At 55.9% G+C, this 18234-nt stretch overlaps 1 protein-coding gene across 1 annotated transcript in view; it reads right to left on the minus strand.

Annotated features, from left to right (window-relative positions):
* Positions 1-2528: 2528 nt before the first annotated feature.
* Positions 2529-18234, minus strand: part of NUDCD3 (NudC domain containing 3) — a 38052-nt gene continuing 22346 nt past the window's right edge. Inside the window, exons 4-6 of the mRNA XM_033088093.1 lie at positions 11640-11783; positions 6988-7176; positions 2529-3977 (exon numbers count right to left, since the gene is read on the minus strand). Of these exons, the coding sequence (XP_032943984.1) occupies positions 3867-3977; positions 6988-7176; positions 11640-11783 (444 nt within the window). The 3' untranslated portion in view covers positions 2529-3866. The remainder of the gene's footprint in view (positions 3978-6987; positions 7177-11639; positions 11784-18234) is intronic.

An 18234-nucleotide genomic window follows, 5' to 3' on the forward strand; every position in this document is an offset into this window, starting at 1 on the left:
CAAGAGGGCAGGACAAGCAGTTGGGCCCTCTGTGACTGCAGCCCGAGAAGCCCCCTTAACACAGACTCTACTCAGTCCCCTTTGACCCACCAAACCTCCAGAACCCAATGGCACGTGGCACCTTTCCTGCCAGAACCCCACTGATGGAAGCTCAATTTGGGGGTTCTCCAAGCTCAGTGTAACTGAAGGCTAGCACTGAAGGAACTCACCAAGGCCACACAGGGATGGAGGGGCAGGGTGGTCAGGTCTGGACCCAGGGCTGGGTCAGCTGGTGTGTCAGTGAGAGGTACAGAGGACCATATCACCACGCTGGCTTATGCTGGCCATACAAGATTTGACAAGTTCATGAACTTGTTGCAATGTTGTTGCGAACCTTTTTTTGGTATCAAAGGATTATTCATTATGAATTTGTACCAACTCGACAAACAATTAACCGAGTTTACTATTTGGAAGTGCTGAAAAGGATGCATGAAAAAGTTAGACGACCTGAACTTTTTGCCAACAATCACGGCTCTTGCATCACGACAATGCACCAGCTCACACGGCACTGTCTGTGAGGGAGTTTTTAGCCAAGGTTTTGGAACACTCTCCCTACTCACCTGATGTGGCCCGCAATGACTTCTTTCTTTACCCAAAGATAAACGAAATACTGAAAGGAAGACATTTTGATGCCATGCAGGACATCAAGGGTAATACGATGACAGCTCTGATGGCCATTCCACAAAGTTCCAAAATTGCTTTGAAGGGTGGACTAGGCACTGGTGTCGGTGCAGAGCTTCCCAAGGGGAGTGCTTCGGAGGTGACCGTAGGGATATTCCAGCACTTTTTCTAGGATGAGTTCGCGAATTTAATTGTCACTTCTCATAAGTAACTGCCATCAGGCAACTCCTCCATCACCTGTGCCCCCGAGGCCCAGGGCAGTTTTGGGGCTGCTCTAACCAACGGCGTAGCCTGTCACTTAAAACACCCAAGCATCTGCTCTCTGACCTGCAGGTCAAAGTCCGCAATCGAGGTGCAAACCCGCTGCCTGCCTTCTCCTGCCTCCAGAGGCGCTCGCATCCCGCGGCTCGCGGCTCCATCTCCATCTTCAAAGCTCGGAGCTCCAATCTCTGGTTCACAGTCACAACTCCTTCTGTCACTCTGACCCTCATGCTTCCCTTATGAGGACCCTGGTGACATGGGGGTTCCCCCGGGATAGCCCAGGACCACCTCATCTCAAGCTCCTTCACTGAATCCCATTTGCAGTCCCTTTACCGTGGAAGGTGACCCTCACAGGTTCTGGGGAGCACTATTCCGCTTGCCATACCCCCAACCCTTTCACCCTGATGTCTCCCCGTCCAACCTGGGTGGACAGAGGCCTAAGACCAGAAAGCACCCAAAGCTGAGCTCTGGGCCTCTGTCGTGTGCACAGCGGGCCCTCCCTGCCAACACGCCTCCTGCCCGCCTCTGCCCAGCCCTTCCGCTGTGCAGGGTCCAAATCACAGAGCTCCAGAGGGCCTCTCTCCTTCCAGCGACCAGCACTCTGTCCACGCCCTTCACCTGGCCCTGTGCCCCATGCACCTCCCTGCCCCTGGACCCCTCCTGGCCTGTCCCCTCTCCCAGGACGCCCCACCCTTCTCTACACCACCAGGCCAGCTATTTTGTCCCTCAGGGATCTGTGGCTCCCAGCTCTGCCTCCAGCCCCAGTCCAGGCTGGTCAGTCCAGGCTGGCTGCTGCTGGCTGGGGGTACGCCGCACAGTGCCCTCTTCCTGCCGCCCTCACGACCCAGAGCGGGGGAGCTATGGGGGGCAGCGCACAGTGACAGCACGCAGTGATGACGCACCCAGCACTGCCTGGCTCCACCCTTCCGAGGGAGCCCAGAACCCACAACTTCTGTAAGAGCTTGTTTTCAGTGCCAGCAGAGAATGAAAAACTCCTTAATGGTTGTGTGTTTCACTTGGGAGTAAAAAGGTGTGGGGCTGATGGGATGATGGCTGCATATCAGCGTGAACGTGCCGAATGCCACCAGGCTGGACACCTGAATGCGGCAAGGATGGTGAGTTCTGTTACGTGTATTGACCACAGTAACATTTTGAAGGTGTGGCCAGGTCACCCTCCTGCCTAGAGACGGGAAGGGAGCAGGCCCAGGACAGTCCCTTCAGGGGTGGGGTCCGTGCAGGAGAGCGGGCTGTCTGTCAGGGTCTCCAGTAACTGCATCAAGTGAAGGTCTGGTGGAGGCGAGTGCGAGTCGGGACGAGGACGCCAAGCTTGCTCTGGCTCCTGGAGGGTCTGCAGGAGCAGCCAACAGGTCGCGTCCTCCTGTCCTGTGGCCCGCCCGGCCCTATGGTGCCTCCCCCACGGGGTGCAGAGGCCCTGGGTGGAGGCGTCAGGCCTCTGCGCTCGCCTGCTGGGGATGGACACCAGCCCTACGGCTACAGCCGTCTCTGGGAGCTGTGGGCTCCGCCAGCGTGCGGAGCTAGGGACGGACTTAGGAACTCGGGAACGACCCCACGGAGAGCGTCTCGGCAGCACAAGTCACAGACGCAGAGCGCTTAAATACAGATTTATTGCAAACCCACACGCAGACGGGCGGCTTCGCAGGCGGGCGCCCGCTATCCTCGGGCGGAGCTCAGGGGCCAATCTGTTGCTGCTGCGTCTGCAGAGAGAAAACAGGGCAGAAGCAGCGGCAGCGACCGGCAGACGGTGCCCGTGAGACCCCAGGGCAGCGTCATCAGGCGCGTGACCGAGACCACCGGCTATTCCCAGAGACCTTTGAGCCACTGTCACAGCCGGCGGGGCAGGCAGAGATACGACACTTAAAATAAAATCGGGCAAAAAGACGGTTGACCAGAGTCCACAGCTCTTGAAGTTTTCCCAAATCGCTGAGGTCAGGCACCGCACCCCACCTTGCCACTCTGGGAGACCCCCAAAGGGACGGGACAAGGAGACCAGATGCACACATGAGGCCTGGGGCCCTGACAGGGGTCCCCGAAAGGCCCAGGACCAGCTCGGTGACGCCTGACTAGACGTGGCGCGTGCCCCTCGTGACGCGCTCACCAGCCACCTGGTGTCCATGCTCCCATGATGACATCACAGTGACCAAAAGCTTTCCAGGGACCCAGGGAAGCCAGCTGGCGAGCAGCCTGCCTACGTGACAATGATGAGCCAGCCCACCCATGCAGCTGGAGGTGGAAGCCTCTGGAAGGACCATCTGCCATACAGGTTCCTCGTTCTGCAGCCCAGCGGGCCGCGCCATGTGGACATGGGTGCCCAGGTTGCAGGCCCCAGCTGGGAGCAGAGCTGGGAGCGCCGTGGTGTGGTCGGGCTCCTCCATGAATGACCCAGGGGCTGCCGGCGCACGTGGTCTCCCGAGGGCACCCAGCCCAGCTCACTTTGACAACAACCAGGTCTGAGAAGAGGAAAGCGCTGGGGGCGGAGGCAGGGCTGCAGGTCAGAGGTCAGAGGTCCTGCTGTGCCTGTGGCCACAAGACTTTCTCCCAACATCCAGAACCACTGAGGACCTTGGTTTCGGCTGGTCCATGACACTAGACATTACCAACGAGTGAGATTGCAGTGACCACGCAGCAAGGTCAGGCCGAGAGGCCCCACCGCCAGGGGTCGCCCCGCCGTGCATACCCACCCCCGCCGCCCAGCACAAGAACAGCAAGCAGCGCACACATGACGGCGGGCAGGCGGATGGGCAGCAGGCCCCCGCTGCGCCTGCTGGGACGGGTGTCCTGGGCACCCCGTGCGGCCCACCCTGCTCTGGAACAGTCTGCAGACACCGGGCAGGGGAGGCCGCTCGCCCTTGAAAGAAGGGAAGGGAAGGCCACCAGACAGCGAGTCCCAGCAGGAGGGGCACGGCGAGGGCGTCCTCTCCTCGTCACTAGAACTGCACGGCCCCCGGGGAGATGTTGAACATGGCCGGGTCGAACCGCTGGCCTCGGAAGGGAGAGCCTTCAGCGTCCCACCCCTTCTTCAGCATCTCATGGACTTTCTACAACAGAAAACACAGAGATTAAGCCCAATCACCAGGCCTGCACGTCTGAGCAGGACTCCTTCCTCCTCCAGAGGACCCGCCTGGGGTGACTGCAGACACGTGACACAGGCTCCCCGCATGGATCCCACCTCCATCTTGTCACCAGCAAAGCTCAGGCCACCTTCATGGCAGGGCTGCTGTCCCTTCTCACCCAGGATTTCTGCCCAAACTCCAATGGCCCAGGGAGGAGGCTGGTGGCATCGAGGCCTGTACACTCAGATAATCCAGGGTGACCTGGGCCATGACTCAGAGGGAGACCTCAGGAGATCCCGCTGTGGAGCCGCCAGTCCCGGAGCCAGGGTGGCCCGTCGGGGAGATGCGGTCTCCAGAGCAGTAGAGGCCTGGGCAGTGTGGACTGTGCCAGGGGACTGCAGGACACTGCACCCAAGGGAGGTACTGCCCTGAGCTGTAGGCTCCCTCCTCTGTGAACACCCCAGCTGGAGCCACACCCCTCCTTGTGACCCCAAGAAACGAGGGAGAGAGCCAGCGCAGGGCTAGGACCCACACACTGAATGCAGGGAAAGTTCCCGCTGTCCAAAAGGCGATGGGCACGCAGGGTCCAGGCATCACCAGGCTCGCGTGGCACAGACGACACCCATGGCGATCTGCTGCCAGCAGAGGCCGGTGTCCGGCAGGGGGGACGAGGGCCAGGCCTCCATCTACATCGTCCTCCTGGGCCTGCCACCACTCTGCACCCCACCTGAGCACACTTGCTGTCACTCACAGCCGCAGCCCCAGCAGGCAGCGTCCCCGGGTGGCACTGCCCTTGTCACTCGCATTCTAAGGGCAGCCCTCACCCGTGACCCCACGGGTCCTGCCCCTGCCCCTCAGGAAACGACGCAGCATCATCGCCACCACCTATTCCTCAGGCCGCCCACCTCCCCACAGCCCCCATCTGAGGCGGACCCGTGGCCCAATTTCCTTTCCCTGGGGGCCCACTTTCCTCCAGGGAACAGAACTCTGGTTGAAACATCCGTGGCTGTGCAGCCCTCAGCGCCACTAAGTGTCACAACGCCTGTGGCTTCTCTCCTGCCGCTATCTCCTCTGAGACCCAAATCTGCTCCCAGGCCATGCTGCCCCCCGGACCGTGGGGAGGACAGTCCACGTGGACCGCCAGGCGGGGGGGCCACCTTTGTGTAGGCTCCTTCTGGAATCCCCAAGAAGCCCATGAGGACCAGGCAGCAGTGCTGCCACAGGGCCAGGCCCTCAGCACAGTCCACCGGAGTCACCTCTCCAGCGAGGGAACAAGGGCAGGAGATCCCTGGCCACCCAGGATCCTGGGCCACGTGCACCACCCGTCCTAGACTCGTGTCTGCGGGGCGCCGAGCTCAGCCAGGTCAGCATGCTGTTGGCACGTGCACGGCAAGTCCTCCAGAACGACTTCCACCCAAAGCACAGCATTTCCCAGGTCCTCTTCACATCCTTCCGCATCAGGAGCCTCCTGCTCCCTGCATGGGCCTCAGGGCTCCGTGCCCACCCACTTCTGGACGGGCACCCCCAATGGCTGCACGAGGCCCGTTCCCATCGGGCCTGCGCTGAGACTGCTCTTCGTCCAGTGGCCATGGGCAAATGCGGCGCAGCCTAAACTCAGGCCGAGGCCCTCCCGACACCCGACCTCAACCCAGCCCCGTCCTGTCAGCCCTGGTGGGTCAAGGAGCTGGACCAAGAGAAGATTCAGACACACAGGGAGGGAGGACAGGGGCTGGAGCCAGCTCACGGTTCAAGCCCCAGCTGCTAGGGCCCGGAGCTCATACTGTGAGAGGAGCCCGGCCAACGCGACCCGACCTGCGTGCAGTGAGGACAGGGAGGCCAGCCCTGCAGGCCCCCAGGCGGTGGGCCTAGGGCACTCATCGGCCAGGCTGCAGGAGCCGCACGAGACCCCCAAGAATCGGACCAGCGTTAGGGGTGGGGGGTCCTGTGTTTGAGGAACAAAATCACAGTGCCCAGCAACTCCCCCCACTGCGGCTCATGGGAAACCCAAAATCAAGCTGAGCAAAGCAGTCCTTTCTTCCCCGAGTCCACTTATTAAAATGGAAGGAAGAATCGAGTCATGTACACTCATCTGAGGTTCTGTCTTCTGTGGTTTGTTACTTGTGGTCAACCGTAGTCCAAAAATGTTAAATGAAAAAGTCCAGAAAGAAACGATTTGTAAGTTTGAAATCGTGCGCCATTGTCAGCAGCATGATGAAATCTCAAGCTGTCCTCCCTCCTGCCCGGGACGTGAATGTCCCTTTGTCCAGCGTCTCCACACTGCACGCTCCCTGCCCGGCAGTCACGTGGCAGCCGTCTCGGTGATCAGATCGACTGTCACGGTACCTCTGTTCATTATTTTACTGAATAATGGCCCCAAAGTGCAAGAGCCGTGATGCTGGCGAGTCAGAGCTGCCAACGAGAAGCCCTAAGGTGCTTCCTGTAAGCGAGAAGCTGAATGTGCAGCAGAACAGGGGCAGTACTGTCCACGGTTTCAGGCAATCACTGGGGTCCTGGAATGTGCCCCCACAGATATGGGAGACACCTGCACTCATCCAACTAGTCCTTTCCCTGCGCTGCTCAGGCGAGAACCTCCTCTCCTGTCACCGACCTCCTGCTGACACCACAGCCTCCCTCTGGCCACACGGACTTCTCAGGCCTCTGACGATCCACAGAGACTCAGAAGGATTTCCTGCTCATTGGTCCTCGGGGTCCGACCTGTGCTGGGCCTGGGGCAGGGCCCCTGCGAGCGGGAAACCCACGCCGTGCAACTGGGGTTGTGTACACAGGCGCCTCTCTGTCCAGGTGTGAAACCACTGCCCTCTCCCGGCTGTGACCAGCTGACCAGGCTGGAGCTGCCCACGTCAGGACCCAGCCGGTAGTCTTGCCCTGCAGCGAGGTTCCCCATCGTACCCCATGCCCCCAACACTCTGCCCACTCCCTCACAGGCCGTCCAGACCCCACACAGGCCCCCACTCCACTGCAGCCCCAGCCATACCAGCTCGTGGCTCTGCGGCTTGCCCTGCAGCTTCTGGTGGTAGTCGAAGGTGAGCCTGTCCAGGACGGCGTGTTCCTCCTCGTCCACGGTGGCCATGGAGCGCTCCTTGTTGATCTGGTCGATGTCGATGGGCTCCTCGCCCTCCAGCACGGCGCTCCACCAGTACTCCCCCGCCTTGTTCAGGCTCACCTGGGCACAGGCAGACACGGGTCAGTGCGCAGCACGGAGCCCTGGCTCTGACGCCCCAGGACTACAATCTGGGCGCGCCTGGGGATCCTCCCTTGTGTGTCACCCCACACCCATTCCGCCGCCAGGATCCCCGCCCACTCTGACCAGACCTCTGAGCCACCCGCCGCCCACTCCTGGTCCCCATCACAGTCTCCCCGAGCTGCCACGGGGCTCAACCCCAAGCGTGCCTTTTTCAACATCCTTCCAACAGCCCCTGCAGAGCAGACCACCTTGACTGCTTCCAAGCCCAGCACCCGTCTCCCACCCACTCAGGGCCTGGGACCCGGGCACCGCCCGCTCAGCCCATAGTGAGCCCCCCGCCCCCGATGCCCAGGCGCCTTCCTGCTTTCGTCCCAGCCAGGCTCCTCCAGTCCTGCGACCACCACACATGGCTCACCTCCCGGCCAGGGGGAGTGCCCAAACCCAGTCTCACGGCACAGCCTGGGGAGGGGGCTCGGGGTACAGAAGAACTCAGAGGTGGGGACAGGAGCAGAACACTGGGGCTTTGCCTGAAGTTGGTGCCAAGGGCACCTGATCCAGGACCACACGGGCGGCACCCAGGCCGCATCCTGCCGTGGTCGGCGGCCAGCAGCTGGGCTCACTGGGCGTCTTGGCATGCGGTCCCCTCGCACTGGCCCCACTCTGACGGGATGAGACCCGTCGTGCAGGAGGGCAGGGAGGTGACTCCCTCTGAGGAAAGGGTTACTGGCTGGACGGAGGACACGGGGACGCAGGTGACACTCATGGGGACACCACATCAGGCTGAACAGTGTGGACACAATGCTCGGAGGACACGGGGGAAACGTCCTGGGAATGAAGCTCAAGGGTCCCGGTCTAGAGACGATTCTGATGAAGTCGGCTGATGGTTTAACATTTGCTTTGGGCTCTTTAACGCTGTGGCTTCTTCCAGGCCGGGCGGTGGAGGCAGTTTGCACACAGTGCACCCATCCACCCCTGCGTGTGCACATCCTGGCGTCCTCAAGCCGCTCAGGCCCCTCCCAGGCACCCTGCCCCCTTGCCGGACGCTCATTTGCCTTCTTGCTGGTCCTGTCCACATGGCCTGTCGCTGATGGAATCATGTGGCTGCAGCCTTGCGTGCCCGCTCTGCTCCCGACAGGGAGGTTGACCCCGTGCCACGTGCCTGCAGACGGTGCTTGGTCGGCGCCCAGCTGGGCCCACGCTCGGCGTGTCTGACCTCATGGCTCCGTCACCCTGGTCGCCATTCCGCGCTCCCACCTGCAGTGGTGCCAGCACCTGGTACTGTCGGCTCTTTCTAGCGTCAAGTGACACATCGCTAGGGTCTTAACTTACATCTCAACACGTGATGTTGGGCATCCTTGCGTGCGTTTGTTTGTTTTGCAATCTCATTCTTGAAAACATTTCATTTGGAGTAATTCCAAACTTTAAGTCACTAGACTTGTTCCAGCACAAACACCCCTTCCCTAGACCCACACAGCCTCACTCTACTGTCTGTGCACACGTCACCGCGTGAGTGTGCAGCACACGGTGCGAAGCCGGCATTGTTTCTGAACCACCTCGGCCCTTCACCCCTAATACTCGATGAGCTCCGCCCCCCGACGACACGGAAGCACTTTAATGACTGTGCTCGCCTCCTTCCCACTCAGAAGCCAGTCCAGGCCGCCTGTGTGTGTGTGGTCCCGTCCCCTTTCGTCTGGAACATTCTACAGACTCTGTCTTCTATTGTTTTGTTTTTCCAGACTGTTCTGCCCTTGGGGTTTGTCCGGTGTTTCCTCCACGATTAAACTCAGGGAAGCACCCCAACATAACCCTGCACAGGTGGTGCTGCGCTCCTCCTGGGTGGCCCACCTGCAGGCACATGTCACCTGGCGGCGTCCACGGGGTGTTCCTGCCCGATCCCATCCGCCCCAGCGGCGATGGTGGGGAACGCTGCTTCTGGCCCCAGCAGGTGCCGTGCACTAGCCAGCAAGGGCCTGCTGCTCCGCGACGGAGCCCATTACCCTCAGCACCGATGCCTGGATGCCTAGCATCTCGTAGGCCATCCGTCATGCCTGTCCCTAATTATGTGGTGCTCAGGGACCTGGTGACACACGCCCTCCTTCTTTTGCCTTCCTCCAGGCTCCTTTCATCTGGTCCCAGGAGGAGATGCGGTTTCTCGGGGGAATCCCCAGGCCGCTGACTGAAGTTTTCCCAGAACGTCCTCATGGAAACTTTGAACTCAACATGAATGAGAACGAATACCCCAGCCGGTGACTCCCCGTCCTGGAAGTCATGGAGCCTCGTTTCTATTCAAGGAGCCAGTGTCCCGGGGGTCAGGTTGGGCCAAGGGGACCTGCGTGAGTCGTGGGTGGTACTTTGTGGAGGGGACAAGATCAGGGAACCCGCTCAGCCCCACCCATGCTGGGGGGATGGAGTGGACCCATCTGACCACTGGCCTCTCGGGACGCACCCAAGGCAGCAGTGGACGAGCAAGCCGGTGTTTGGTGTTGCCAACTCTTTTCTTAAGCTTAAACATTAGGTCACTGCAGGAGCCAGACAAACCAGGCTGGAAGGCAGGAGGTGTCCCAATGGCCACGGCAGCACGGGGAGGGCGCACACCGTCTGCAAGAGCGGCCTGCCCACGCTTCTTCCGGCACATCCCTTCTGTTCCCTGGGCCACTTCTCTACAACACTCTAGAATGTGCTGCCTCGGGCGACCACCCTCATAATTCCAAACTTGTGCTCTTCCCTGCTGGGACCCAGGGCTAGGGACGATGCCAAGGGTCTGGGCACAGTGAGAAACGTGAGGGTCTCGGAGGCGTGGGCACCGAGGGCCAGGGGCTCGCTCCATGCCAGGGACTCCCTTCCACCCAGAGCTCTGGGCTGTCATCAACATGCTAACACCATCCAACCTGCATTGGTGAAGAAGGTGGCAAGTGATACAGGACATGCCTCCCAGGGCCAGTGGCCTCCAGGCCACCAGCGAGAGGGAACAAAGACAGTGAGCCTCATAGAGAAACGCACATGCTCACTAGAAAACCGCCAGGAACGAGTGAAGGGGGCACACAAGTCAGCAGGAGTGGAAAAATGAACAGGCTCAGGGCTGGCGGGCACACAGGGGGCTGGTGACACCACCGAGTTGTGGCACCTTCGGGGATAGCCCGTGGCCAATGGCCAAGGGCTACAGTCAGCCTGTAACTTAAGAAAATCATCTGAAGGAACCATCCAGGGGATGGGGGCATAGCCTGGACAGCAACTCATGCTCCTGAGGGAGCTGCAGGCAGGCCAAGGCCTGTGACAGTCTGTGGCCACCGTGCCAATTCTAAGTGACCTGTGAGCCTGTCATCAGTGGGGACCAGCTTCACCTTGACCAGAGAGCGTCCACGAGCTGAGGGTGCCAGCTTTGTGTGGAGGAACCAACAAGGACGGAAGCCAACGCAGGTTCTGGCATGAAGGCACACGGGGGAGGCTGGGAACCAGGAGGCCGCGTTTAACACACTCGCATGTGAGAGGAAGGAAAGGAGGAGGGAGGGAGGGAGGGAGGGAGGGAGGGAGGGAGGGAGGGGAGAGCTGCAACCCGGTTTTAGCTGCCGCCCCTGCTGGCACTGAAAGCCTGCTTGGCGTGGCTGACGCGGGTCCACAGCTCAGCAGGGGCGGCTGAGAGTGAGCGGCAGAGGTTCCAAGGACCAAGGACTCTGGGGAGGTGACAGCCACCTGAGTCACCACCCTTGTCCCACAGGCCCCCACAGACCCTGCCAGGTGAGGCCTGTACCATGTCCCGGGGCCGCCGTTATACAACACTGCACGCGGGGCTTCAAACAAGACATCTGTTCCCACAGTCTGGAGGCCAGAGTCCCAGACCACAGTGACGCAGGGCCGTGCTCCCTCCGGAGGTTCCAGGGGACAGCGCTGTGGCCACGTGTCCCCAACCCCTGCCTCCACTTCACTTCATTCCTCAGATCTCCTGTCTCAAATCTGCATCTCTTTCTCGACACTCATCCCTGACTGCGAGCCACCTGGGTAACCCAGGATGCGCTGTCCATTAGAGCACCTGCACTTGTCACATCTGCAGCCAAGACCCATCGCAGGTCCCGGGGTCTGGCGAGGACATCTGGGGGCCCTTTCCGCCCACAATCACCGGGTGCCCAGCACAGGGCCTGCCACCGAATACAGTATCGGGAGTGGAGGTCTTGCGGTGTTACAGCGAGACACAGCCAGGCCTGGCGACCTCGCGCCACGCTCTGCCCCCGGGGCTGCACGGGCTCGGCAGCTGTTCCATACACTCTCCACACACCACAGCACAGTGTCACCCAGCTGCGCGGCCCCACACGTCACCAGCAGTCATCAAATCAGGAACACATGGAACCTTCGGCTTGTAAACAGCGAGGTCTCCACAGCTCACGGGCTGGGGTCCCCAAGCGCAGGGCCAAGCCCCTCCCCCGGGTCTGCCATCCGCCTGCACTCACCAGAATGCACTTCCCGGGCTCCAGGCTCCAGACAGAGCCCTCGGTGTTGACCTTGTGGGTGAACTTCCCCTCCATCAGGACACGCTCCCCATTTTCCTCCATCACGGCCACCCGGATGGAGCTGCTGCCAAGGGCCACTGAGACCTGCGACAGAGCAGAAGAGAATCATTTCATGTGTGAAGGTGGTGACCTAGGTACGCTCTGAAACGGGAGGGGATGATGGTTCCCAAGGCACCTGGCCAAGGACCACAGGACAAGACGCAAGACATCCTCGAGTCACCAGGCATTCGGAACAAGAAAATCGGCACAGGGTCACACTAAGTAACGAGACTGGCTGACATGCGGGACGCAGACATGTGCCAGTGCTGCTTTTCCACAAGGCCCTCTGCAGTCCCAGAGACCAAGCCCCAGGGGCAGGCAGGCACCCGTCCCACCTGCCACCTTGCAGGAGCCCGGGCCGCCTCTGAGGCTCAGCCTTCCCTAGGAGCCGGGTGCTCGGTTCTGTCAGCTCCCTGGGAAACCCACTCCACAAGCCCAGCTCCGTCCCTTCTCTGGGACTTCGCGCTGCGGTGCCCTCTCCCTGGTCTCTGTAAGCACACTGGGGGGCTGCTGGGCACGGGTTCTGTCCTGTGTGGACCTGGCCGCAGGCGCCGAAGCCGGTGTGCCCACGAGTCACTGGGTCAGTAACAGGACAAGGAAAGCACACAGGACTCCTATTTCTATTTGTTTCACTTCCTATTTTTAAATTCTGAAATCCTTGTGTTTTATAACGTAGAAGTCTTTTCATAATAATATTTGCATAATGTGTGTGTGAAGCGAGGGCCACCGCAGGGGGACCTGGCCTTTCTAACGGCCCGAGGCCACTTGCTCATTAAATGCTTACAAACAGCTTGAAAAGAAAGCCTCTAAGTCACAGGACTTTCAGATCCAAGCTTTCATTTGTCAGTGGCACCTGATTCTGTGATGCCTTAAATATCCCATAAGCAAGATGGACATGGGGGAGACGACTCTCCTGAGCTGTGACGTGAGGGAGGAGAGGAGGGGACAAAACTGCTGCCCAGAGTAAGTGACCATGTCACTGCGTCCACACAGGCTCCACACACACCCAGCTTCCGGGAGGATTAACTGTTTACTTGGCTGGTTCTGCAAGGCCAGGGCCACAGCCCAGCTTCACCCCCACGCCCGCAGGATCCAGACCATCGTGGGCCAACCAGTGTCCCCAGCTGCGGCCGGGGGTGTGCAGCACACGCCTGGCCAGCAGGCGGAGGCTCAACCAAGAGCAAGCTCTTTTTAACAAGCCCAACTCTCCCAGCCAGCCGTGCGGGAGTCAGTCACTCCCAATGCGGGCAAGCTGAACATGGGAAGGACCAACGCTCCAAGGCGAAGCCAGCTAGGGGATAACTCCTGGCGGTCCGGTTCACAACACCAGGAGACGCTCTGGGAACAGGTGGCCGTCTCCTGACCTCTGTGACCCAGAGGTGACAGGAACACAGCCAGAGGAGAAAAGGCCAGGACAGTACAGGGACGGCCTCATGGGGCTTCCAGCTGACAGCAGGCACAGAAGGCCCCTGAGGGGGAGCAGCTGAGTCAGTTCGGGACAGCTGTGCCAATGAAAGGGACGGGAACCCACTGCTGGCCGTGCTCCAAACAAAGTGACCAGCAGCCTGAGGGCCCCGGTTGGGTGCCCAGCTCCCACACGCAGCGAAGCAAGGCCGGCCCAGCGACCCTCAGCTCTCAGCGGCGCCGGGAGGAGCAGACCCCAGACTCAGAACAGAGAAAGTCATCACCGGCCTGTACTCACAAGAATGAGGAAAACACACTTGTCGATAAAAAACCTGATAGGGAACTAAGGAGTGTGTCCTCTGAAGAAAACCAGCAACATGAAAAGACAGACTGAGGTAAAGAAAATGAAACAAAAACTGCAGAGCTAACTAGGAAGGAAGGATATTCTGAAATGTTTCCAGTGTGCACCTTCAATAGACCTGAGAAGATGGGGCACCGGTGGAGCCAGAAAACACATGAAAATAGAATCAGACAGGAAAAAAACACTTAAAATGCAGTGCCAGCAATAAAATTTTCCATATAAAAGCTGGAAGGTAAAATCAAAGAAATCTAGGTAGAGACAAAGACCAGTCCAGGCAATGAATGTGGCATCCGGAATCTAGGACGGGGACAAGACAATTGCCAGGGCGTAAGAAAAATGTGTCTTCAGACAAAAAGGACCCACTGAGAGATAAGCAGAGTGAAAGATGAATTATACAAACGTGTGAAATTTCATAGCACCAAGCATTTTAAAAAGGTCTGAAAAGTTCCAAAGAGAAGTAAAAAAGTTTACTTACCAAGAACCTGAATGGACGAGTCTGTAGGATCAGTAACACTGGGTGTAAGAGCCTTCAACCTTCTGAGGGGAGGATTTTTTCGTTAGAATTTCTACACACACCCAAACTATGAAACAAGTGGAAGGTTAAAATAGCTACAGGTTAAGACACTCGAGAACTCTGTATTTACCACATATCATTTTGAGCAAGTTACGTGAGACTATATTACAACAAAATGAGAATAAAAACTCAAACAGAGGAAGATCCTGGGTGAAAGGAGTCAAGGGTACAAACTTCTGGTCATAAGATGAGTCAGCCCTGGGGTGTGACTTACTTAACCATGCTGCACTGTATATTTGAAAGTTGCTAAAAGAGTAAATCTTAAAAGATCTCATCATAAGAAAAAACTTATAACTAAACTATTGTGGTGATCATTTCACAACATTGTACACCTTAAACTAATACAATGTTATACGTCAGTTATATCTCAACAAAGCCGGGGGTAGGGGGGAAGAGGAAGATCCAATAGGGATCCACAAAGCAGGGATCTTAACCTAGTGCAGTGACAGACGTCCCAGGATGGAAGCCATACCACAGAACCAGGAATAAACAGGACAGAGCGGAGTTAGCAGTGAGCGGGCTTTCAAGAGAGGGATCCTCAGGAAGAGAGTGACTGCTACACGATGCAAAGCATGGAGGAGAGCCTAGGTAATTCTGAGGGTAGGACAAAAGCATACTATCTTTGACAAGAGACGAAGAAAGGCAGCAAGGAACTCCAGAAAACCAAAACTACACAAGAAATTCCTCATCCAAAGGGGTTAGTGAAAATGGTAGAGTAAGGACTTCTAAAACAGCAACAAGAACACTGCAAAAATGGTCAATTATCCACTTTTTCTGAACTCTGGAAACTAACCAAAGGTTTGCAGGAACCCAGGGAGCATTTATGCAAGAAAAAAAACTGTGTCTTGGCCAGAACCGCGAGCTTTGTGACATTTTACTTGCCCTAGACCCATCCTCACTCTCCAGCCTCTCGGCAGCCCACGTTCCTGGTGCCACCTGGCAGCCACCAGAGGGAGTGTATGGAGATGGAACTCTTTCAAAGCTTCGTTCCAAAAAACTACCATTATCTGACTATATGACAGTTCCCAGGGAGACCCCACTTGCAAGGCTGTCTGTTTTTGAGCAGACTCAGAAAAGCCTTTTTCCAGGGCGGGCTGAAAACAATTACAGGCAAGTGTTTTAACTGTGCAGCTGACTGAGGTCATGGATGACAATGGAGGCAAATGAAAGGAAAAGCTGGGGAACGTGTCCATGGGGATGCTGAAGCACTTGGAAATATTCCTGGGAGTGTAAAGGAATATTCCTGGGAGTGTAGAGGGCACATGCTCAGAGAAAGCATGCGAAGGCCCTAAGCTCTCACCACTGGCTGACTCACACTCTGCATGAGCAGGTGGTGAAGGCTATGGCAGAATTCTGTGCTGGAAGGCCAAGCGTTAAAGGCACGCCCCAATGTGGACATGGAGCCTCTTGACAAAGAGATTTACCGGTTCCAACCAGTCATCTCTGTCCAATCATTAGCCAACCACTAAGCTGCCCATGCAGAGACGTCACTGGCCACACACAATAAAAAACACGGACTTCAGAGAGTTAGTTCAGAAAAGTCACTAAACAAACAAGAACAATTACATCAAGTCCCCAAACAACAAACCATGGGGAGAAGGGAATCTCTGATTTCCAGAGTTGTGACACTGTTATTTAAAATGCCCAGTTTTCAACAAAAAATTACAAGACTCACAAAGAAGCAAGAAAAGACAGCCCATGCACCAGGGAAAAGGCAATCAATAAAATCTGTCCCCGAGGAAGCCCAGACATGGACTTAGTGGAAAGTCTATAGATCAGCTGTTGTAAATATGCTCAAAGAGCTGAAGAAAACCACGTGCAAACTAAAGGGAAGTATGTGAATAATACTCGTAAGGAGAGAAGAGCAATAGAGTGATGGATATAATTTTTTTAAAGAACCAAAGGCAAAGTCTGAAATTCAAAAGGAAAAAATTAGTTAAAAATCCACTAGAGGGTCTCTTCTAAGCAGATTTAGGCAGTTAGAAGAATCTTCAAACTGGAAGATAGGACAATTAAGATTATTCAGTCTGAGGAAGAGACTGAATATTTTCTTATTTCAACCTTATTTCTTATTTCAATTTTATTTATTATTTCAACCTTATATAAGAAGCACAAACCCAGAGCTTCAGAGACCTGAGGGACGTCACTAAACATACCACCACACGCACAATGGGAGTCACAGAAGGAGAGGAAGAAAGAGCAGAAAATATTTTAAACCACCATGGGTGAAAACTTTCCAAATTTGGCCAAAAATATTAATCTAGAGATCCAAGAAGCAATAGGAACTCCAAGTAGAATATACTCGAAGAAATTAAGTCCTAGCTAGATGCATCAAAATCAAGGGGTCAAAATGGTCAAAGACAAAGAGAGAATCTTGAAAGGAGGAAGAGGAAAGCAACATGCCACACACAAGAAATATTCAAGAGTAACAGCTAATTTGTCATGAGAAACCATGAAGGCTAAAAGGCAGTGGGATGAAGTATTCACAAGGCTAAAATAAAGGGAACAGTCAGTCAGCCAAGAATTCTGCATCCAACAACTCTATTCTTCAAACATGAAGGCCAAGTGAGATTTCTGCCTTTAATTCTTATTATCCTAATGTAGCATACATGAATCCTTAAACGTTATCTGAATAAATTCCCCATCCTTGAGAAAAAAAAAAAAAATGAAGGCAAAATTAAGGCATTCCCAGACAATTCATTAGAGAGAATTCATCCTTCACAGGTCTGTATGTTCTCCCATAAGCCCTATAAGAATACTTAAGGGAGCCAATCAGGTAGAAATAAAAGGCGACTAGATGGTAACCTGAACCCACATGAAGAAACAAAGACCCAGTGAAAGTAAACAGAAAACACAACCTAAGTACATCTCATGTAAATCTTCATGACATTGGAGAAGCAATGGTTTTGTAGATGACACCAAAAGCACAAGCAACCAAAAACAGAGAGAGATATATGAATAATAAATAACTATATTAAACTTTATAAAAATTAACTTTTGTTCTTCAAAAGACACTATTTCTCAAGAAAGTGAAATGATAATTCACAAACTGTGAGAAAATATTTGCAGAATATTTAGCTAATAAAGGTATAATAAGATCAAGAGTTTAAAAGAACATAATAACTCAACAATAAAAAGACAAACAACCCAATTTTAAAATGGGCAAAGGACTTGAATAGACATTTCTCCAAGAAGATATACAAGGGCCAGCCTGGTGGCTCAGGTAGTTGGAGCACTGAGGTCCCAGTTTGATTCCCACAGGGGCCAGTGAGCTGCGCCCTCTACAGCTAAGATTGCGAACAACAGCTCTCCCTGGAGCTGGGCTGCCGTGAGCAGCCAGAGGTGGGCGTGGGCTGCTGTGTGCTGCCATGAGCGGGCTGGTAGCCAGCGTGAGCGGGCGGCAGCCAGTGTGAATGGCCAGCAGCCAGTGAGAGCTGCCATGAGCGGCTGACCAACGACCGGTGACCGACTTCCTCAGCTGGGGAGAGCACAAGGCTCATAATACCAGCATGGGCCAGGGAGCTGCGGCCTACACAATTAGACTGAGAAACAACGGCTTGAACTGGAGTGGGGGAGTGGGGGGCTGGGAGGCGGGAGGGGAAAGAAAAAAAAGAAGATACACAGGTAGCCAGTAAGTACATGAAAGACACTCAGCATCATCAGTCATCAGGGAAACGCAAACCAAAAGCAGTGAGACAGCACCTGACAGTCATCAGGGTGGCAACAAAAAGCAAAACGAAACAAAAACAGACCCAGCAGATGTTAGGATGTGGAGAAAGGAACCTCACATATTTTTGCTGGATATGTGAAACGGTGCAAGCACTTTGGAATACAGTTTAGCAAACTCCTCCCAAGGTGAACCATGGAGCAGGACCCACACCAATACATTCCATGAGAACTGAAAACATGCCCACATATGGGCATAGCAGAAAAGACTGGGGAGCACGTGGGTGCACGGGGAGCACAGAGATGGCCTCATCCCACATGACAAGTGCTGAGACACCAGCGAAGGACAGCACGGTGGTGCCAATGCAGGAGCAGAAGTCCAGACACCCTGGGAAAGAGCTCAGGAGCAGGGAGAGGTCCTGTTGGGGGCCAGCGCCCGTCACCCTGATGTGCTGATGAGGCCCCTCTAGGACCAAGAACCATGCCAGCAA

Source organism: Rhinolophus ferrumequinum, chromosome 20, assembly GCF_004115265.2.
Source record: "Rhinolophus ferrumequinum isolate MPI-CBG mRhiFer1 chromosome 20, mRhiFer1_v1.p, whole genome shotgun sequence".
NCBI classification, from domain to species: Eukaryota; Metazoa; Chordata; class Mammalia; order Chiroptera; family Rhinolophidae; genus Rhinolophus; species Rhinolophus ferrumequinum.